Genomic DNA, 24,162 nt, shown 5'->3' on the forward strand with positions numbered 1-24,162 from the left:
GAGACTTTGAAAAGAGATATCCATTGATTTAAAGGGAGATGGCGCTATAGCTGAGGTTTCTGAAAATTGCCCTTATGAATTTAGGGACTATCATGGTTTAAGGACTTGGGTCATTTTGGCAGTAAATATTAAGATAGTATTGTGCCTCTACTTCACTCTATCCTGTAGAAAGTCACCTGTAAAGTCCCCAAACGTCCTTTTGCTTGGCATGAGACCCATTCCAGGAGAGTCTGCTGCCTTAGGATTGTCATTTTGTGGACAGCATTTCTTCCCAGAGTGAAATATTTAGTATACAGAGTATGCACTGCAATCCTAACCACATGAAATTTAATTTTTGTAAATGTTATTTATATATAAAATAAAGCAAATATTGTTAGAACCTTCCATCAGTTAACTGCTTTATTCAGAAATAAGCGATGAGGACCAGTGGGAGCTTTTAATTTCTTTTCCCAGCCTGTGGTGCCAATTTACTATCCTGCTGAAGCACAGCTACACCAGCAGGGGGTTCTTTCTGATGCTGTACAAGGAACTTGATCTTCATTTCTGCTGCTTATGAAGACCTCCTAAATCTTTCCTCCTGTCTCTTTTGTATCATAGGTGATCCATCTGCAAAGAGGTGTTTACCTCTTTTGCTTTTCTGGACACGAATGAAAAACATGATATGAGTGTGTTAGACCCTGTGTATTTTTTTTTTCCCCCCCATACTGGGCTTACTGATCTATTTAATGTTTTTTCTTGATAAGGAGTTAAGTTATTTTGTAATAATTTTTACTTTTACTGAAAAAGGAAAAAATACTAATTCTGAGGAAGACTGGGAAACAGTGACTTGACTGTTAATCAGACTTGCAAACAGATGACAAATAATGGTATTACTTTGAATTCTACTTTATTGTTCACGTCTTGTAATACTTTTTTTTAAGGGTCATATGTTTTAGAAACTTGATTAATAGGATTTGAATTTTTGGGATTGCTTGTTAAAATATTGTAATGTTCAAAATCCTCACAGATTTTTTTTTTTGGTTTGTTCTTGTTTATGTTGTATTTAAGTAAGTTGAACATGTCTGTTTAGTATAAGCACCTGCAACTTGCAAAGGATTTCTGTGTGTCTTATGCCTAAACAGTCGATTTGGGAAATGTCACATAATTTTACCTCTCAATTCTATCATGCTTTAAAGATGAACTGTATAAACAAACTTAAAACCATATCTACTTATTCAGGAAGACTGTCATCTGCAAACTCTTGGAAGCTGGGATAGTGCTCAAGAAAAATATTAGATAGGCTCATCCTGTTCATATTGGCATCTGTTTTTCTCCATTCCTGGAGACAAAATATGTGGCTGGCCGGGCCTTGAGTCTGATCTAGTGTATTTGTTTTCATATTCCTGTACTACTCTGCTTTTCTTACACCTTTCAGCACAGGTCAGACAACACAAGGACAGATTTGCTGTGCTCCGGTCCCTCCAGAGTGTTATCAATAGAGCTGTTGCCCAAATACCAATTGCAGGACTAAATCCTGTTAAATACACCTTTATAACCCATTTGGAGAACATGAGTTTCCAAAAGGTCGCAGAATAAAATGTGAACCAACAAGGTTTGACAGAGGTGTGTTGCAGAGTGATTCAGCTTGGTAGCTCTTAATTGGAGGAGAAGCGAAATGGACTTGACTTTTGGGATCTTTATGTTTTTCTAGTGGTGATAGCAACAATGCTTTTTAACCTGTATTATATACAAAAAGTGTGTATTTGGTTCAGGAGTGATTGAAATATAAGTATCACAAAGGTGCATTTTTAGGGTGTTTCAGAATAAAACCAAACTTTAAAGACACCTTCTTGTACAGGACTGATGTAGTTATGCTCTGTCAAGATGCAGAACCAAAGGATAATTTTCTTGCGTAAAACAAATTCGCGTTGCTGGTGGATTTATATGTTTTTCTCTGCTGCTTGCAAAATTAGGATACTGGGGTCACAAACAGGCCTATTCAAAAGAGGAGGCTTCTGCAAAATTCAGCTGGTTGACAAACTCTTGTGGAACTGAGCATGAGGCTGTTTTCTCTACAACAGGCTTTTGTCAGCACAGCTGTGCTGGTCAAGAATGTGAAGAGGTGTGAACGCTGACTATTTAGCTGTTTTGGCAGAAGCCATTAACAAATATCTTTTTATATTGACAAAACTTTTCTTTTGCTGGTAAAATTGGTCTGCTCAGATATATTTCTGTAAATGGTTTTACATTTTAGCATGAAGTATAATTTGGTCCAGAAAGCCATTTGTGCTCTGTATTGGCAGTGCTTTGCCAGCATATGGTGTGTTGTTACCTATAGAGTACTAAAAGACTCTGGCATCAACACAGACCTAACTTCCAAAATGTATCAGCAATCCAAACTAACATGAAAAGGGTGGAAGCTGAAAGGTGGAGTGTTGAAATAAAGGTTGCTGAGAAACAGATGGGAGCTGACAGGACTGCTTCTCCGTTGGCAGGATTGATATCCTTGCATGATTCAAGATCTGCTGTGCACCTCCAGGAAGGTGGGCTTTTTAGCTGAGTGACGCTAAATCTTTGAGTTTGTGCTGTTTCTGTCATCAGCACACCACCAGCAGATAGAGTGCTTTTATTTTCTTTTTTTCTTTCTCTGTAAGTGAGTGAGCTAGCCTTTTGCACTGGCATTAAGCATCCTAGCAGGAGGGCTCTGCTGTTTTTTCCACTGTTATTCTTCAGTCACACATAGCCTGAACGTCCAAAATAGTGTGAGTTTAGGAATAAGAAAGAGTTGAAAATGAGTGCTATTCTGAAACACTGTGTTCCCATTCCTTGTTCAATATGAAGCATATACAAAGTTTAATGAACAAGTCATAACTCTTCCTTGCTTTAAAATTAAGTATTGACTTTCAGCTGTGCATGGAAGTAATAGTTTTCTTATGACTTCATGCTTATTCCTTGTTCTTTCATCCAAATAGCACCCTGAAATTAGCAGTATTTTGTATAAAATCTGAAACTTCAGGATTTTGGACTCTGTCCTAATGAAGAATACCATAGCAGACAGAGAGCCTGTGAATCGTAACATTTGACACTGGGTTAGTTTACAGTGAATGAAACCAGATTAGGCACTGAAATCCTGGATATGAACAGCATAGCAACACAGTACAATTGTGGAGACACTTACTGATGGTTTAATGTTTATTTTTCAGTAGCTATTATACTTGGACTGATGCCTAGCGAAGTTAACAGAAATAAAGCTGGAAGATTTTAGGCAGCTTGAGAAGCCTTGCAGTAGGCTTTTGTAAAGCAGTATTTATTGTGTTTGAGTTCTAATATTCTAAAGAGGACACCCAAGAAAATGGCACCAAACACTTTGTTAGTACTAAAGATTTCTCTGCTGGTTTCCAAATGAAATATTTTTCAGGGAATTTCCTGTCTTGTAGCCGCCTTCTCTGCTTTATGTTGTTTTATTAATCTTTTTTTCCCTCACCTAATGGACTTTTTTCATATGAAAAAAAAGTTGAGATTTTGAGATTTCACCAAAGAAATCAATATGACTTATTAAAATGATGTGAAGATCCAATGTCTTTGTTGTGCCTATTCAAGGTATTTTCTGTGGGTGTTGTTAGATTGGCAGAAAGACTGTAAGTAGCTGGTGTTGACCTGAAAATGTTTCCCAGTAAGCATATGGTCTTCATTACTTGTGTTTTTAAAATACTGTGATAAAATAAAACACTTTGTCAGTAGCTAGCAAAAAAAAAAAGAAAACAGTTTTGGGTGTAGAAGACACAAACTATTGAAAAATAGCCTGTATTTTGTCATTTTTAGAAACCAAAATGGTGGCGGTACCTGGCACTCTTCCATGTACTTGAACATTAAAAGCATTCTGTATCCCAGTGTTTATGTCAGAGTTGGCTGGAACCCACTGATCTGCAAGTTGTCTTGTAGAAGAAACTTTGTCATTGGAAGTTGTAGATGTTACTGCAAAGTAAGGTTGTAATGAGAATAGGTTTGTGGATAACAGCCTTCCCCTAAGTAAAAATTCTTGTAAAGGGAAGAGAATAATCTGTTTGTGATACGCGGGGCAAGAAGTAACTGTTAGAATTTCAGCAAGAAACATTCCAATTAAACATTAAGAAAAGCTTTCTAATAGATAGTATGATTTGTTGTCCAGGTGTAGAGTCCGTGTAGATATTGCAAAGTCAGCGTAGGGGTACATAGTGCCGTTATGATCATATCTTGCAGTGAACCCTGACGACCTTTTCAAGAAGAGAAAGGGAGGCCAAAATTTTCTAACCTCTTTTGAAAGAGTATGTCTTTCAAAATAATTTTATGGAACTGCAACTACAAGGTGCTTATTCATATAAAATAATATTGTTTGTACAATAAGAAGGGGTATTATGTATCATGTACCTGCTCAGGGTATATAGTATGTGACTGTTCATCAGTTTCTTTTATTTCTGTCAAATTAAAGTAATTATCTTAAGATATAAGGGAGTGAATTTGGTATTGAATCCTAACTTCTTTTAACATTCAAACTGAAAAACCTAAATATAGTAAAATACACGGTCTGGAAGTAAAGATACCATCTCCTTTGCTATAAATTGCTGTAATTCTATTAACTTTTTTGCAGTTCTGAAAACTTTCACAAAGGCATGCCACAAGATGCTTAGAGTACTCTGTCCAATTAAAAGTTTCTTCAGTTGTTCAGACTGAATGACTGGTGTCTTGTTATAGTTTGTGTTGTATATATTTATTTAGAAGGTGTTTCTCATCAATGGGATATGAGTCGGACAATTTGATTAGAGGTAACTGTGTTAGGAAAATCTTTATAGAGGGGAAAATACTCAAGTATGTGAAATATCAGTTTTGTTCACTAGACTGTTTTTTTTTTTGAAGGCAAAGATTCTTTTCACATATGACCCTTCCTACGGAGCCAATTGGCAAAATCTGTTAGTAGACAAATATTCAAGTTAGGCAATACATTGAATTAATCAGTTATTAGATTCAGCTGTTCTAAGCAACCAGATGCATTTACTTTTTGCCACTCCACATATTAAATTCTTGGGAATGATCAGCAACTATTATATTTAACTGTGCATTGTGTAATCAGGGAATCTGTTAATGTTAAGAACATTCAAGATCCCTTTCATATGTATTTCAAAGAAAAGTCTCGTTCAACTTTTCTGTATGTTCACTTAGTCTCTAATGTACTGGTAAGTTACAGCAACTTTCCACTTCCATCTGATCTGCAACAACAGTTTATTTAAACTTCAAGCTGGCATTTGCACTTTCATTAGGTTGCATAGAAAATTAATGTTATATCAGGACTGCAAATGAAAGTCATGTTACAATTCATGATTTCAGAAATAGGAGGTAGGTGTGTGCTCTTTCTTTGAGCTGAGTAAGAGTTGAGCCGTTTACATATTTTGTGTGTATAAACCAAAGAGAGCTATAATCAGGCTCAAAAAAGTTAGTAAAGTTATTGGGTTGAAAGGACAGCCTGGAATTTTAAGGATGTATTGTATTCCACATAACGTAATCCTCTTTGGGAATTAAAGTTCCCAGATTTGTTTTGAAAATTTTTGAGGGAATATTTGGAAAGTTTAGAAAAAATTCTGTTCTGGTTTTGTGTTTGTTTGACACTACTAGCTGAAGCTGGAAAAGAACCTTTAATGCCTTGACTATGTATTTGATCTTAGAGGGAGAGTTCAGGGTCACGGCACTCATACCGGTGTGTGTGCATACATGTTGATCTGCAGCCCCTGGGTGCAGTGGAGTGCTTAGTCAAGGTCAGCTTCTTCACTGGACATTGCTGCACAGATTTATCTGTCAACAGAACTATATACAGTCACAGCAAATAATGGTCCGTTCAGGTAATATCCGCTTTAAGAAAGAATGTTGTCTGATTCAGATGAGAAATAATTATGTAATTAAGTAGTTAGTTTAAATTTCTGTTATAGGATAATCATGTCCTTGTTGGAGAATACTGTGTATCTGTGGCCTCAGAGTTGAGACCTCTACGAGGCTCTCCTGACACTGTACTGCTTGGCCATAGCGTTGTAAATAGTCACAGAAAAATACACCTTGTGGGCACTCCTTAGTTTTACACATTTTTTTACACTACAGAAGTAGCAAGATTGTTAGTATCTGTTGAACTGAAGTCTGGTTTCCTTCTGTTGAATCCTGGCTCCTTCCCATCATTAGACAGGTGTTTCTCACAAACATTTGCTCCCTTACCTTAGTAGTAATAGCATGACAGAGGTGGGTGGGTGGAGGAGCACTAGTGAAGTGCTGTGGACACACAGAGGTTGGTACAGACAGCTCACCTCAGTATTTAACTAGTTTCTTTTGTAAGTTTGGCAGCTTGGATGGGTTCTGGGGGAAAGCTGCTGCTATGAGTAATTGGCTTCACTATTTTAAAATTAGCTTTTACAGTGTCAGTATTTGAAGTCATAAGATCGGCTGTATCTGTACCAAGCAGTGTACAAGGAGGGCGTTGTTACCTTAAGAGTATGTAGATAGGAATATTTGTATATTTGTATAAACCCAAACCAGGCGGGGAAAAAATTTGAGTACTTAACCTGAATGGCATCTAAAAACTTAAGCTTTTAATAGTAATTCTGTTTTCAGAAAATGGTCACCATGTTTGCATTTAATTTCTGATTTCTGAAATGATGTAGAGGAGTGCCTCCACTTAGGTTGGGAAGCTGCTTCTGCCTTTAAATTTGGAGAGTGACAAGTTAAACTTTAGCTGGCTTAGTAAAAGAGCATTGATAGTAGCATCTCTTAGGTAATTACAGTTTAGGTTATGGAGGGAAGAAGTGCCTTCTTGTAACTTATATTTGGCATATTGAAAAGCTAGAAAATATAGCCCAGGAGTTTGCAGGCCTGATTAAAAGCTTGTTGAAAACCAGGCTAGCGTTGTTTGAAATGGTGTGTGGCTGTGTCCCAGAAGTGTGGTTGGTGTTTTCAGAGGAATTGTGTGAGGCTGGGTACCCCAATCACATGAAAATTGAATGAAGCTGGACAAGTGGCAGAGGCTGTTTTTTGTTGCCTTCTAGTTTTTCAGTAGCTAAATCCTAGCAGAAGATTTTTCATTTGATTTAATAGTTTTATTTTATATTTGCCTTCCAATTAATAGCACCTGATTTTGTTTAAAACACAGGGTTAGAGTGTCTAAATCGGCATGTGTAAAAGCAATAAAGTAATTGATATACTGTACACATTCACAATCATCAATTGGGAAATGAAATGTATTCATCAGATTGTTGGTCAGATCTTATGCCTGCTGATTTAAGGTTGGGTTTTTTTTTAATCTCCTTTCATCTCTCTTGACAGTTTGCTCTGACTTCACCTTTTTCGTATCGGTTCTGATCTCCTGTAAGCTTGCCTACCCAGGAAGTTGTACTTCCTTTCCTTCTGACCAACACATGGCAAGCATTTTCCAAAAGTCATTACTCGTATTGCTAACGTATCTGGCAGCTCTGACATTGCAAAGTTTCATATAATGCGTCTGTTAGATTTTGGCTTTTCTCATCACAGAGAATTGCTTGTGTTCTTCTGCTTGTTTCATTAATCTTTATTAAGTAAAGATGTAAGCTGTCTTTAATTGAATGTTTTCTTTTGGCAAAAGAGCAAGTCAAAAGGTGTTTCTCATTAATTTGTTATTCAGCAGGGATAGACATCTATCTGGATTGAATTTGTGACAATGTTTAGTCCCTATTTGTAGAAATGCCTATGTCGAACATATTTTTCTATGTTTTGCTCAGAATATCCTATACAGGCTGACTTTATAATGTCATTTGTCATGTGGGAATTGAGCTGCAGGGAATTGGTCTGCGTTGACAGCATGTCTCCGTGTTGGTTTTTCCTCTCCTTTTAGTACAATGTGTTTTATATTTGGTCTTATAAAGTATTATCATGCTATCAAATCATGAAGAAGTGCAGAAATGATGGCTTTTGGTTTTCTCTAGCATGTGATAAAAATATTTTGGACAAAGGTCATAATGAGAAATGCTGACCTTTCTTTTTATGACGCAGAAAATCATATTCAGACTTTCCTGTAGCAGTTAGTTACAGGGTCATCATTAGCTCGAAAGCAAATTGTGTTGAAGAAATGAGAGTAGTAATTTCAGGTGTTGCAGGAGTTCTTTTGTCTCCCTTCCAGTTCCTGTGCTTTTAGTAATCTTTCAAGACTTACCACTTTCTCTGTTTTGTGGAAGGCGCAAACTGTGTTTGTGACCCACTGTCCTGTGGAAAGTGTTGAATTTCATCAAATACCAATCAAATATACAATCACCTGAGAAATGAAGAAGCATTTTTATTAACCTTTGTAAAGATCCCAAACTAATTAAGGTAACCTACATAAAAATATTTGGTTTAGGGGGATTGTCCTTTAAGTGATGATATTGCAACACAGTGGTGTCTGTTTATCACAGATGCTTAGTCGAATTGTTTTTATACACGTGTTAGGAATCCTGTCACCATATCATCAGTAACTCCTAAGCAAGCAAATGGGGTGTCCAAATGTGCATTCAGTACATGTCTTGGAATAGCATAGGATCTACAGACACATGGAACTTTGTCTGGGACAAAGTTGTTTATTTGGTTTGCCTGCTTTCTTAAAATTTATGAAGAATGCCTGCCATAAATGTAGCTAAAAATCCTACTGTCATCTGGCAAAAATGAAATAAAGCTATGCTGTAGCTGACATGGTATTATAAAGCTGGAAAGACACATTAGTCTGTTTGTCTAACAGAGTTCTTTTTGGAAACAGTTTTTGCTAGCATTTTTAAATTTAGTGTGACGTTTTTGAGCATCTGGCATTTGGCAGCTTCACTAATAACACTTCAGTGCAGTCTAACAGCTTTTACTGTTATTGCATTTTTCCTAATCTTCAGCCTGACCTTTCTCACTTCATAATATTTATTTCTGTCTCTCAGAACAGAATCATTTAGGGTGGATTCCAAAGCAAAGTATGTCTCTCTTATGTGATAAATATATTGAGCATTTTAAAGTGGATAAACTAGCAGTAGTTTGTTATGACATGTTATTTTTTCCCAAAGTTTTGTCCCATATGATGCCTGCAAATATTATCATTTTTCCCGTGGTATGTTCCAAAGCTTGAGTGCCATCACATGGCACTTGTACACTAAGCACAGAAATGATTAGCTTCATTGTGTCAGAGGTGACTTTGCATTTCAGACTAATTGGGCCCCTTTCGTCATAGCAGGAATGTCACACCAATGCTAGAGAGGTAGCTAAGATTTATTTTTCCATTGAAAAGTGTCTGTATTTTATTACATCTCTCTGATCCATCCAGAAATATCTGGGGAAAGAAGGACTTGTAGTTCTTCCCCTTTGTCAGGAATTGTAATGTATTAATAACAATGTAATTTAATCGGATAATAGCAGCAGTCTAACTCTTAGTTTTAATTGGAATGGGTATATATTGCCGATATTTATGGGAAATTTTTGTCTCAATTCATTTTACCAAATGAATCTTTAATCAGTTGCAATTAGTGTCCTACGTAAAGTTACTTCTGTAATGCCCCCGGCTAGTAATGAGGATCTTAGTGCTGTTATAATTTACCATTTGTCTTGACATGATTAAGTTTTGCTAGATAAATATTTTCTTTGGGGCATTTTGAGTCTTCTCTTGTTGCTCTGTATCAAAGATTTGGCCATCAAACAACTGGAGGATTTTTTTAGAACAGTTGTGAGCTGCATTATCCCATATTAGCTGCCTTATTTTATGAAACTGTCATATTCCCCCATATTTCCCTCAAATAGGGAGCGGAGGGGGGGAATGTTACAGGAACAGATATATCCTTTTCTATGTCACATTAAGCATGTCTCATTTTGAATATCCATACACTGCATGTTAAGCTGCAGACTTCAAGAGAGATGGTGGAGATCTTAGTTAAGAATATTCTTTCAGAATTTTCAGCTGCAAGTTTATCTTTAACCACTTGGAAAGTTCTGAAAAACAGGGGATGCTAAATATAGCCAGTAAGGTCATTTTCTCCATTCTTGTCTGAGATAAGGGAACAGGACTGCTGGTGGAAATTGTGAGGGATATAGGATTGCTGGTGGAAAGCTGTGCCTTTCACTTTGTAAATGCCTACCATAAAGACCCATGTTTCCCTTAAGCTGATACAAAGCAGCCAGCGCAATTTATTCTGTCAAACTTGTCTCACACCCCGTTCCTTTTTCTTGCTTAATAAGAGGTAAAGACAATAAAGGTGCACTTTCTTACGTAGAAGATAGACTTGGCTGCAGGGTCAGGACAGGAAAAGGAAGATTTAGGTGTAAGTGACTATGCTCAATAAGCAAGTAGTCTAGGGTTTGTGTGTCTGGTTTCAAATGCTTGCTACGCAGATTAAATAATGTAATGACAATTTTTAGGAGGTGCTTGGAGATCTGACTGGGGCTTATAGTGTCTTGAACCAGTTTGATTGTGAAACTGATGTGTATTTTGAAGTACAGCAAAACAGCTCAAACTGCAACAAGTTTGAGATCCAGGTATGTGAGGGTGTGGCAGGTATCACAATAATTTGTGCCTTCCTAGTGCAAGGTGTAGAATGGGAATTTTGGGAGTCAAATAGGGATTTGGGGTGTGTGTGAGAAACTTTTTGTTCTTTCCAGATTCTGTTTTACACAAACCCGAAGTTTACATGAGATCAGGCATCTATGCAGCTCCCTCTCCAACTGAAAAGATGTAGAAAACTATGTTTTATTAAATTGAGATTTAAATTCTTTTGTCACTCCTCTGAAATGTATGCCCCAAAATAAAAACATATTCACTGGACTTAAGGGACTAAAATTCTGTACTGTTAGAAAGAGACTATTTTAAATATTGACTGTAGTTTAAGGAGGTGAACTCCACTAGAGGGCAGTTCAGAGCAAGGGTGTAATCAGTTGCCTTTCAACTTCAGAGACCATTGTTGTAAAGTCTATGTGTTCTGTATTCAACGGGGATTATCTTTTTAACCTAGAGCATTTTCTGTTGTGTCTAAACTAGATAAGCCACTAAGTAAGTTATACGAAAGAGGAACCTCTATTTAGGGTTAAGCATGTGTGTGATTGCAAATCTATGCTTTTGCACGCTGAATTCAAGTGTGAGAGAATGCAGGAGATTTGGACAAACATAAACTTTTAAGTGGCATTTTTATATCTTTAAGAAGTTGTTTAATATAATTTATATATATACACACACACATATAAACATGCATATAATTGTGTATATATTACAGTTATGGTGAGATCTGTGCACCAGGCTGAAAATTTTCTGAATGTAATTTTGTGTTCTCTTTCAAACTTTTTGTATTTTTGTTCATAATTATTTCTAAAACATCTGTACTGGGCTGCTCCATTAACCTGTGTAGTGTACTAGAATAATAACGTTCAGCCTCTGACTTTTGTCTGGATGAGATCTTTCACTTTTAGAAATAGCTGTTTCTCACTTGACTCTTACAGTTAGATGGCTGCCTCTTCTTCCGGGCATTTTATATGTCCACAGTTCCCGGGGCAAACCATTTCCAGTGGCAATAGATTTTGTTGCTATACTAGATTTGTCAATTCAGATCAAGAGCAGAATTATGTATTTTTTTTTGTTTTTAATCTGTTGTGACCCGTGAAAACTAATTAAACACTCCTTAGAATATCTAATTTTAACCAGAAAGCCATTAGATAATAATTTTTATTTTGAAACTAGGCTGTTATAATGTGAGAAAAGGACTTTAAAAATTGTATTTCTAAAATACCACTAGAAAAAGGCATGGCTTGTTGCCTGTCACCTTTCCTGAATATAATGTTTGAGGGATGAGTGTTTGTCCTTACCAGAAAAGCATTGCAAAGTATTTTATAGTTGTTCTGTCTACATACTAAATGCTTAATTTTCAGATGTTTTCTGTTTATAAAAACATTTGTGTGAGCAGATGTGTTGAGATGTCTTTTCTTTGTTAATAATTGAGGCCAGTACGTAATTTCTCACTTAATTCAATATGCTTTTCGCTATTCAATTAAACTTGTTTTGAGTAATTCTTTTTATTGAGCAAGATTTTGTTTTTGAAGTGGCCCCACACATTTAAATGGTTTTAATGCTACAGCTATTCCAATGAGATAATGGTATATGCCTATTTAGAACCCTTCAGAGCATTTTTGGGTGGATCCACCATATTTGATGTGCTAGTCCTGTTGTGTTTGAAAATGAAAACACTTTTTTCTGTAAACATAAGGGTGTGGATGTGAAAGGAAATGTCACCAGTTGCTCTTCAGGGTCTCACAGTCAGCAGTTGTCAGAGACACGGTTTCGAATAGAGTGGGTAAACTGGTAGGTTTTCTTAATCTCTCCTGTGAGCAGTCAATAATATACAGATTTGACCATAAGAAGAGTGTTGAATCCTTTCTTCTGAAATGTTTTTTTTGAGGCTGCATTGACAATGTCAGTGTGCTGGCTGCAGTACCCTGATATTCCCTGTGACACTGAGTGGAGAAGTTGAGTTCCTCCTCAGCTTTACACAATGTAGATTTGCTGTCTCCAGTAAAATATCAGATAATTAAGATAGTTTGTGGTATAATGGGAAAATCCGTATGACTACTGGGTATTGTTTTGCTTGGTATGATTTACTGACCATTAATCGGAGTAACAAAGTGCTTTAACTCCAGTTTGACGTGATCATTATTCTCATGCACGTGAACTGTATATTAGAAGTCATTTATGAAGTTTGTACATAACAGCATTGGTCCAAGTGGAGGAACAGAGGAAGACTACCCCAATGAGTAATGATTTTTAATTGTGTGCTGTAATCAACAAAGCCAATGTTTAGACTGTCACATCTACCAAACAGACTGTGTGTAGAAAAGATTATTCCAGGATAATAATTAAAAGGAATTTAGGAGATTCAGGAAGTTTTATCTTGTAGAACATGTTGATATATTTTTATTTTAATACTGTCATTGCAACTAAGAGAAATACAGAAACATTCCCTTAAAATTGCCAAGCAAACTAGGAATCTTGCCTGTGATAAGTATCTCCCATTTGCTCCTGTAATTAGGGGACTTCTCCTAGAGATATCTGAAAAGAGAAAAGAAAGCATGAGAATAGCTTTTGAATTTTGCTACCTATTTGAGGAGAGACTCTTAAATCTGATTCTTAAGGGCTCTGATGGTTTCTATTAGTTCTAATAATAGCAAACATGTTGCTCCTTCCCTGTTGACTTTTCCCCTCTGCATTGGTGGTCACTGGTTCCATAAAAGAAAACCAGAGTTGGTTCTTTGACCACTTAAGATCATTATGTTGTACAGGCCCAGTGGATTAACTGCCTCCAGTTTCACCCCTAAATTGTTAGGTTGTACTATGATTGACAGGCAGTAATCCCTGGCAGGGGAATAGCATTGATGTCTGGATTTGTAACCTCTTGAGTTGATCCTGCAAAACCTCCTCAGCTGGAAGATTTTGTGGTGGTTGTTGGAAGAATATGATGAGTTAAAGCAGACAAAAGCAAGAGAGCATCCTTCTGGCTACAGCTGTTAATTCTATAGCTGAACAAAATTGTAATTATGTAGTTCCATAAAAGTTTTTTTATTTATTTTGCATTTCATTGTTGCCAACTCTTGGCAAACAGATTGTGTGTACTTGCTAAAGAGACAGCCTTGCCCTCTGTTGTAAACAGTGTTTTAATTTGAAGGTTGCTCTGTTTAGATGTGGAATAAAGTCAGAGAAACAAGGGGGGAACAATTCATGTGTCTAAACCATAGTGTCATTATTTTAGTATTGTTTGTTGTATTCAAGGTATCTTTATGGCAGAGCGGAGGTGTAACATGGGCAACATGGCCCTGTTGGACAGCAGTTGGAGGCCTGTAGAGATACCGTAGAGCCTCTGAAATGGCATCTGAATTCCACCTCAGCTGACCCAGGAAAATAAAAAAGGAATTCTATCTGAAGTGAATGAAACATAGCATGGCCAGAAATCTGTCTAGAATTAAGATCAAACACATCATCAACCTGCACAGGATAAATCCAACCGTTTACTCTTAAAAATGTGCAGGAATAGAATATAATAGCATTCATTGGTTGTACAATCTGGACAAATTGTGAACAAAAGCTGTTGAGAAATACTAGTTGGTTCCTTCCTGTACTAAAATAATAATATGTGTTTATGTTGTACTTGTCCTTGATAGAATTACTAACTGTTCACTTTCTATTTTAGGTTATGGTCAGACTGGTCCAATGGTTCAGAGAGGTGGATATGACTCCATTGCAGCAGCTGTTTCTGGTCTCATGCATATCACAGGGCATGAGGTATGGTGCTTAACTTAAAAGTTTGATAGAATTTCTGTGCCATATTCTAAAACTTAATGCTGCACGGAACAAGTTAGCCTATGCTAACACATCTGTTATGCATGCCCTCCTGAGTCCAACAAGAGGTCTTAACTTTGTAAATCTAAGAAAATGATAGTGCTTATGTTCTTCTGATATCTCACTCCAGGCTTGCAAAGCCAATACTTGAGAGTCAAAAAATGGAAGGAAAATGGTATCCTAAATCTCCAGTGAATAAATTGACAATTTATGCTAACCTGTTAACGGCCACTTGTAGTCACTTCAAGAGCTGTAATAGACACATTGTTCACACCTGGATGATGGAACCATACATGTGTGTGGGAAGTCTCACCATATGGCTATTCCCCCTTAAAAAAAGAGGGAATTGTGAAGCCATACAGATAACTGACAAACTGTCTTTTCAGTCATCCTGCCTGAGAATAAGCAGAGAGATGCCATTTGTGGCTCTAGAAAAGCTTTGTGTGCTGCTTTTTCTGCTGATATCCAAGATCTTTGGTAGTTGCAGTAGTGCAGGAAGCATTACAGAAGTAGTTTAGTGTCTGGATTCCAGGGATACACTGAATGTGTGTCTTAACCTCAAAAAAATGCTGGTCAAGTAGGCATGTACTTAAACTGTCTCGAATCACCTACAGATGCGGAGAATGTGGTCTCCAAATGTGACTTCCCAAGTGAGGTAGTGTTACAAGTCTGTTCTATGCATCATGAACACTAGATGGTCTTCTGTGGTGGTGCTCCTGAAACTCTGGAGGTAGAAGTGCTGATCTTTAGAATATGAAACTTGCATGCCCTAGATAAACAAGTTCACAAAGTTTTTCTACTTAGTGTCAGATATTCATGTTTGAGTAGGTTGTTGAAAGCTAACCGTGCATGATCTGGATATAACTCTACAGTAGGATTGATATTCTGTTGATAGATTTGTTTTCTGCCGAAAACAATGGCACACATTAGAACTCTGTGCTTGTGGCAGTTATTGTTAGCAGAGTCCTTCCTTCTATTAAAAAAAAAAAAAAAAAACAACCAAACAAAAAAACAACAAAAAAAACCGCCAGTCAAGCGTTGCTTGCCTGAAGAAGCTGCAACATCTCGTGCCTAGTGTCCTAAGACTGCCTGCCCATTGCTGCCATGTTAGTGATACATACCTATAGGATGTCCCATCTCAGAACACGAGAAGACACGGAGTTGAGTGCAGTCCTTACAGGTACTTCTCTTCAAATGTATAATGCACATATACACTAAGCAATGACCAATCACAGTAACTGTAGTGTAAGTAATTTTTGCATTCTGACCCTGGTGTCTATAGAACTTCCAATACGATGCCAGAAACTTCATGCACACCTCAAAATATACCAAACAAAATTAAATGGGAGTATAAAATGTTAGAAAGGGGCAAATGTTGCTAGTACCACATGAAAAAGGCAAGTATGTTGAAAAATTGCAAAAAACCCAGGACTCTTGTAAAGCTTTTCAATGATATGTGAATGACAGAAAATACAAGTGTTACACTGAATAATTGCATGTAAGTTGTATTATGAGTAATATTCCTCAGTGGCCATTACGAAGATGGATTTTATTAAAAGATTGTGTTAAGATCTACACTGGAAATCCAGATGTTTGCATCACCTCACCAGGACTTGAGGCAATGTAATCATAGGAATCATTTAATCATTGTTAGTAACAGTTCCATTTAGTCACTGGGGGCTTTTAACAGTTCATTCAAACTTAGTCATTCTCTTGCATGATTAAAATAAACATGCTAAAACTTGCTTCTTATTTTTCTTTATTTGAAGTTGGTCATATATTATTTCATCAGTTTCTCAAAACCATTTTCTGATCTATAGAGGGACCATTTTGTTTCTAAGACTTAAGTGGCTAATGATTCCAAAGAAGCAAATTTGCCTTTTGTTATTGTAGTGAAAATTTACTCAGGTGTCTTTAAAATCATATTGTATGCTTGTTTGAAAGGTACTTTAAAATAACATTTATGCACATGTGACTGAGTTGTGTTTAAAAATTCCACAAAACTAGCTCTGAAAAAAGTAGAAAACCTTGTTCCAGTCAGTGTGTAGAAAAGTGGCCAAAGTAAAGAAGAAAAAAGAATCTTGTTCCCTTTTTCATGCTGTTTTCCTTTATTAAACCTTGAATTATTTGTTGACCAGACAACAAGGAGTTCATATACTAAAAGTAATGTGATAATTTGAAGTATACCCTAGTAGACTATAGTATGATTTTTTTTCTTAAATAAAATTGAAAATGCCAGTCTTATGAACTGGAAAAAAAAAGTTATGACAGTTAACACTGGTTTTGTATTGCATTGCAGTATCTATAGATAATCAGCATGATGTCATCAGTATCGCAGTGCTCTGTGAAAACTTCCCTTCAGTAAACAAGCCCTTGAATGTGCTTGCAGGATGGTTTTAGAGGTTATCAGCTGATGCAGTAGACGAATTATAATGAATCTGAGCAGCAGCAATAAAACATCTGCATACATCACTGAGGTGCTTAATTTTGAGGTATGTTAATACATATTTACAGCTCCTCGCAAAGCATTTTAATAACAGGATACTGAAATTATGTCCTGTATCTGACGTTTTAAAAATGGATAAAACTAATAACAATATATTCCATTTTAGCTTAGAGAAATTTCATATTGTGAATTTTAGTTTGTTCCAACCACCTGGCTACTGATTTAATATCTCAGAGATATTGAAGATCATATAACTTCATTGGCTACTGAGGCCATGCCTCTAGTCAGTAAAGTCTTAGTATTAAGCAATGAAATCAATATATTACTAGCACAGGATTTAGAGCAAAACTTAAACCTTCATTAAGTCTGTCACATAGCATTCATTTTCTTCAATACTTTATTTTTCATGTAACACTGTAATTTTTGAGGCAGTAAAGAGACCACAGTGGAAGAGATGGAAGTTTATGACTACCTTTTTATTAAGGAAATAAAGATAGTCTAATACAAATGTGGAATGCACAAAAGAGGCACAATAATATCACATTTTATACTTTGAAAAAATCAGTATGAAATTCACAAGATCATATGCTTTACATATCTGATTTTTAAGATCTAAGAGAAGATTCCTGCATAAAGAAATTCTGAATGGCTTGCTTTTCTTTTTTTACTAGGAAATAGTTGTTACTGAAATGACTTAATGCTGATTACTTTGAAATGCTTCTGAGAGAAGTTCTGAACCTTGAAATCAAACTGTAACTTCTGCAGGATTGCAAAGTTAGGCACAAACAACTGTGTTTGGGCTAGTGTTGTTTTTGCTGATTGTACAAAGCTGAACACAGCATACAGTAGAACGCTTTCTTTAAACCATTTTTTCATGTGCAGAAACTGCATGGAATTCAAGCTCTTACACATGTACTTGATTACCTCTGTATTAGAAATATATGACACCTGTGGAATTTGAAATTCTAGTGTGTTTATGAAAATTTACAAGCAATAGCGGGGAATCTGTTTTGTGTAAATCTGTACCACAAACCCATTTTGAATGAAAGTAGGTGCTTTAGGCTACATCCAGTTGTTCTTGACATAAATTAAAATATGGTAAAAGGAGAGAGTTTACACTGATGACACTTTTACTGTCTTGGATGACATAATTTATAGGTATTTCCTGGTTAAACAACACATTCAAGTTTCATATTTGATGAACAGAAAGCTTTTAGTTAATATATTCAGATACATCAGTGCCAGATGAATACTCCTTTGATGAAAAATTCTATGACTCATTAAGGCAATAACTTTAAAATAATTAAATAAAACCCAATTTGGATACAAATCCCCTTCCATCTCCAAGTGGGTTATTACTCACTTTTTTCAATATTCAGGGTATCTTTATGGTGGTGCATTCTTTCTTGCTGAACAAACGTTTTTGTTTTACTGAACATGAGACAGCAAGACATGATTGGGATCTACAATACCAGAGGGGCCATTCTTCAGCTTAAAACCAAACAAACTGCAACAAAAGAGTACACGTGGTCTATAGCTCAGAGCTGTTGAAAAATATAGCCATTGCTGGTTCATATTAGCTTCAGCAGCTATTTCCCATCTGTAAAGACTACTAGACTTAGAATACTTTTATTAAGCATGTAATTTTAGAACAATTTCCATATTTAATGGATCGTAGCAGGGCTCATTGACTGGGCTTATAACTAGACTTGTTGGGGGAGGGGGGATATTATCAGGCTTGCTCATGACAAGACAAGGGATGATACTCCAAGGTTTGAGGGATGGGTCCCTGAGATGTGCTGGGTATGCTGCAGCACACCGAAAATCTTATGGAGATGAGCCAGGGGCTCCTAAGGCAATAGGAACTGGGGAGTCACAGATAAAACACCTCAAAGGAAGGCCACTTGCAGAGCAACATGAAGGAAATGCAGCCACTCCAGCCTGTAAGTCAGCTTCATCAGGGGCCCAGCTGAAGTGCCTCTATGCAAATGCACGTAGCATGGGGAACAAACAAGAGGAGTTAGAGACATGCGTGCGCCTCCAGGGCTATGATCTCATTGGTATCATGGAGACATGGTGGGACATCTCCTGTGACTGGAGTGTTGGAATGGAGGGATACAGTCTCTTCAGGAAGGACAGGCAGGGGAGATGAGAAGCGGGTGTTGCCCTCTATGTCAATGAACAGCTGGAGTGCATGGAGTTCCACCTGGGGGTGGATGAAGAGCCAATGGGGATGGATGGAGACCTTATGGGTCAAGATTAAAGGGAACGCGGGACAGGTGACATTACAGTGGGTGTCTGCTACAGGCCACTTGACCAGGATGATGGAGTGGATGAGGTCCTCCATAGACAGTTAGGAGCAGCATTGCGTTCACAGACCCTGGTCCTCATGGGGGACTTCAACCACCCCGATATCTGTTCGAGGGACAACGCAGCAAGGCACAAGAAATCCAGGAAGTTCTTGGAATGTGTCGACGACACCTTTCTTCTTCAAATGGTAGAGGAGCCATGCTAGTCCTTGTCCTTACCAACAAGGAGGAGGTAGTGGGGAATGTGAAACTCAAGGGCAGCCTTGGCTCCAGTGATCGTGAAATGGTAGAGTTCAAGATCCTTAGGGCAGCGAGGAATGTGCACAGCAAGCTCACTACCCTGGACTTCAGGAGAGCAGACTTTGGCCTCTTGAAGGATCTGCTTGGCAGGGTAACATGGATGAAAGCACTGGAGGGGAGAGGGACCCAAGGAAGCTGGTTAGTATTCAAGGATCACCTCCTCCGAGCTCAGGAGTGGCGTATCCCAAGAAAGAAGTTGTCAGGCAGAAAAGACGGTAGGCCTGCATGGATGAACAAGGAGCTCCTGGACACACTCAAAAGCAAAAAGGAGGCCTACAGAGAGTAGAAGCAAGGACAGGTAGCCTGGGAAGAATACAGAGAAACTATCTGGGCAGCCAGGAACCGGAGTAGGCAAGCTAAAGCCCAGATAGAATTAAATCTGTCCAGAGACATCAAGGATAACAAGAAAAACTTCTCTAAGTATGTTAATAAGTATGACTACACTTAGAGTTTAGACATAACTAACTAAAGTAATTCTGTAAATTCAATTTTATTGAATTTATGCTAGATTAGTTTAAAGGCATTTATGGGAACTTTGTTGAATGGTTATTATTTATCAATTATACTGATTTTTAATTGACTTATGATAGGCTTACTTAAGTGCTGAAACTCTGAACCAGTCTCCTTAACTTTGCACTGCTGTTTGTGGACTGTACTTCAAGGCAAACAACAGCTGTCAGAATCTGAGCATCCGACCTCCAACTTTTTGGAGTAGGAAATGGGAGAATGTGTCAGAAGAAGCACTTTTAAACTTGTACTGATAAAAGCCTACCTCGACTGAAATTAGAAGTTCATTTTGCCATTGATTGCAGAGGGGCTGTACTTCATTCCAATGATTAGGGAAGTTCTGAAACACATGATGTAAATCAAGATTCTTCCCTCGATGCCAGAAAAAAAGGATGACATACTGAAAAAGAATATTTGAACCAACAACTTTACAGTTATTTTTTGTCAGAAGATCAAGAATTTGAATGTATTTGCAGGTGTAATAGGCACATGTGTAAACATAACAAAGTTGGTTTTGTTTTCTCACTAGAAGCCTAGAAGCCTGGAGTGCATGTACTGGAAAATATAAACCTGAGATTTGGCTGGGGAAGGTCCAGGAGAGGAGGGAGAAAAAGCGAGTGAGAAGAGCAAAGCAATATGGTTCTGTCTTTTAAACAGGCATGCACCCGTGTCAGTGTACCATAGAAATCCTTTAGACCTTTGGCTTCCAGGCATAATGAAATTCAGTTTTCACTAGATTCTCTTACTTCTGATGGTATCTCTTTCCTTTTTGCATTGGTGAGTTGGAGCATTAGGGCAAAAAGTAGCAAAATGAGTCATTCATAATTTGCAGTCTGCAGCATCACCAAGTTACAGAATTGCGTAGATACTGCAAGAATCTGCAAGATAATGTTTTTCAGTGGTGGTTTTTATGCTTCAGTTCACTCAAAGATACTCTTATTTCTTGCAGGTTGCAATGCAGAAATCTGTAAACACTTTTTCAGACAAGTTGTGTAGAATGTACTATAAGAAAAAGTAATGTTTTGCCTCTTCTTGTTTTCCTTCCTTTTTTTTTTTTGTGTTTTGTTTTATCTTGGGGTGTTTTCTTCTTTCTCTTTAGGGTGGTGAGCCAGTTAGACCAGGAGTAGCCATGACAGATCTTGCTACTGGGTTGTATACATATGGGGCAATTATGGCTGGTTTACTTCAGAGGTATAAGACGGGGAAAGGACTGCACATTGACTGTAATCTCTTGTCATCTCAGGTAGGAGTTTTAAAACAAATTGCTTTTTGTTGTATGGATGTTTGAGCCTAAGAATAACATTTTGTCATAAATTAATGCAAATTAGTTAGTACAACTAATGACAACAATAATAATGACAATAATGGCATTAGTGACAGCTTCCTTATTCTGCCACTCTGGCAGTGACCATTTTGCATGACATGGTTATAGTTGCTACTGCATTATGTTTGTTTTTTGCTTTTTACGAAGGACCTCCATGTTCTTCGAAAACATGGGTTAATCAAGGTTTATAATATCCCTGAGACTGTAAGTAACAGTTGTAGTAGATCATTTGAGATAGACAAGCGTAAATAGTGAAACCGCTGTTGGAAAGGAAGCCTTGGCACTAGGTAATATTACCATCAGTGTGATTGAATGACTTGTGCAAAATCATCCAGAGTAATCAAGTATCACCCAAGTATCAAAGTAAATCTAATCTGGGAAGTCTGCCTTTGGCTCTGGGAATTAAAGAGTAAAGTAAGCCTGAAGATGCAGCATTTTCTCTCGGCGCATTAAAGAGAAATCTCACCAAAATTGTAAAGACAAAGATGTATACCACGAATAACAAGAACTTTAAATTGCCCTTCAACATTTAAGCATCATTGGTGCAATGATTTATACTTCAGAAGAAGAAAGTGCTGTTGGTAAGAGCTGCATGTGATCGGATGATACCTTGTCTTGCTGGTGTAGCTACCTGCTGGTAGCAACAGGGTGCGTGGTGCGTAGGAATTCTCGTGTACATTTTAAAATGTACATCAAAACTGTATGCAGTACTCATCAAAACTACTACGGTGCTCTGTTATTTTTTTCTTTATTCGGTTGTATATTTCTTCACGTTATACCTGTCAGTACAGTTGAGAGATGATACAGTGCCCATTGTGCAACAAATTGGCCCTGGTGTGAGCAGGAGGTTGAACGAGATGACCTCCAAAGGTTTCTTCTCCCCTGTATCATTGTATGATAATAAAGATTGAGGTTGCTCTTGTTTTAATACCTACAGAAATCAGATCTGGAAAGGAGGAGCTTAAATCAACAAAGAATTTTTCATTTGTTTCAGAAATGTGTCTAAGGGCTGAATTCTTCATCATACTTATGTATATTTGCAAATGTGGTGTCTGTATTTGAAAAATGTAATAAGCAGTTATTTTTCTAAACATTTCTAAACATTTAAAATGTATGTTAAACTCCTGCTAAATATTTTGTACATATATATGGAGGTATTTTTTTTTGTTTAATGTATCTGATAGTGTTTTATAGAATGGCAGCTTCTGCTTGATCTTTTTCATTTCTGATTTTATTAAAAGGACTTCCAGTAATTTCCAGAGACATTCTGTTATTTTTGATTCCTCGTTCCACTGTCTTTTTGCTTTTTTTAATGGAGCTTTCACGATTATTGTTTGATATTTTATCAAATGCTGAAAGTAACAGGAGTTAGTTAGGTGTTGCTGTAACTTTCTTTTTTTATTTCAACTTTATTTAGTTGCCTCATTTGTCTTTAGAATTTTCTCCTTTGTTAGGACAGCTTTGGCTATGCACAAAAGCGTTCTCACGTTGCAGAATTTCCATCTGAAGTTTCACATCATCATCCTCCAGGCTACTCAGCGGCATACAGAAGAAAGGAAATGAAGACTCGAATAGATGTTAGTGAGCAAAGCATGATACGTGGTGTTCGACTCCTACGTGCTTAGCCGAGGAAGTACTAAATGGTGAAGGGATAATTTAATGCTTTTTTAAAATGTTAATTCATTCCATGCTTGTTATCAGATTATGGTTATCTAAAAGATATTAAGAAGTAAGTCCATACATGCACACTCCTCGCGTAAAATAAATGTTTTTATTTACTTCAGTGTTGGGTAAATTAAACTGAAATAAGTTGATATTTTTGAATCGAGTATGCGCATAATTTGTTATTCAGAAAATAGCCCTTTTGTTTTAGGTAACTCTATATACTTCAGTCCAAATTAACCTTATGGTGTTGGCCCAAGACTGTAATGAGAACATTTATTAAATTGGGAAAAATATTTATGGATGAGGTGCTGGGGTACCAAAAATAAACTCATATGATCAATCCCATTAAAAAACTTGTTAAAATGAATGAGGAACATAACTGACAGCTGAGACTCTCTGAGTACATCTAGCTTTCCTCGTTTGTTTTCTTTCTTTTTGCAAAACTGTTGGTTGCTTTTAAGTCCTTGAGGATGAGTGTACTAAGAAAGAGCAAAAATCTAAAAAGTAATGTAAAAAAAAAAATTGCTCACAGTATTTCTCATGGTAATGTTTTTTCTTTAGAAGACGATTGCTGTTATACGATCAGGTTCTTGAAAGATCCATGCTTTCAAAGGAATTAGGGTTTAACATACCAAGCTGAGATATCTAAAGCTAGCTCTTCCTCACGTGATGAATGTTTAAAAAGTATGGTCTTTTGAAGTCTCTCATGGATGCTGCCAAAACAATAAGAAACCTAAACTTGTAGACTTTTAGTTTGTTAGGTTCTTCTTGCAGTTGATTAATGGTGGGATCTAGAGGTCGAATAGATGCATCATGGTAACTTTCCCTTCACTGTGAGTTTCACTGTAGTCATTTTTAATGAGAAAAAAGGAATTGTATTTTCTGTATGTAAAACAAAAGCACTGCTGAACTGTCCTGCTATTAATAGTGTTACAATAGCAGAGAGTTGTGTGAAATCTTTGGCTTTTGTCAGCATTTCATGTGCTGAGCTAATACAACAGCATGCTTGTGCCTTTTGTCCATCCCTTCATCTGAACTGAGAGCTGTGAAGCTGGACTATACATATGTCTTCACTGAGCAGTGTTGATGACTTTGTGTCAGAAAGGAAAAAAAAAACAACCCGGGGTTAAAGCACTTAAATAATTAGAAATCCCTGAAAAATCCTGGGTTTATTTTATAGCAAAAAACCTAGCGTGTACATGTCCATCTATGCCTGTGCTGTCATTTTTCTGCATGCCTTATAGAAATGGAAGAATTTTTTTTGGGGGGGGGG

General features: G+C 37.0%; 1 protein-coding gene across 4 annotated transcripts in view; it reads left to right on the top strand.

Annotated features, from left to right (window-relative positions):
* SUGCT (succinyl-CoA:glutarate-CoA transferase) overlaps positions 1–24,162 on the top strand; it is a 332,647-nt gene that overhangs the window by 25,978 nt on the left and 282,507 nt on the right. For all 4 annotated transcript variants that reach the window (XR_010069897.1, XM_063325601.1, XM_063325602.1 and 1 more), the window contains 2 exons: positions 14,190–14,281; positions 21,000–21,143. Coding sequence is in view for 3 of the 4 variants with exons in the window: in XM_063325601.1 (XP_063181671.1) it covers positions 14,190–14,281; positions 21,000–21,143 (236 nt within the window). In the remaining variant the exon portion in view is untranslated. The remainder of the gene's footprint in view (positions 1–14,189; positions 14,282–20,999; positions 21,144–24,162) is intronic.

The sequence above is a fragment of the Chroicocephalus ridibundus genome, chromosome 2 (genome assembly GCF_963924245.1).
Source record: "Chroicocephalus ridibundus chromosome 2, bChrRid1.1, whole genome shotgun sequence".
In the NCBI taxonomy this organism is placed as follows: domain Eukaryota; kingdom Metazoa; phylum Chordata; class Aves; order Charadriiformes; family Laridae; genus Chroicocephalus; species Chroicocephalus ridibundus.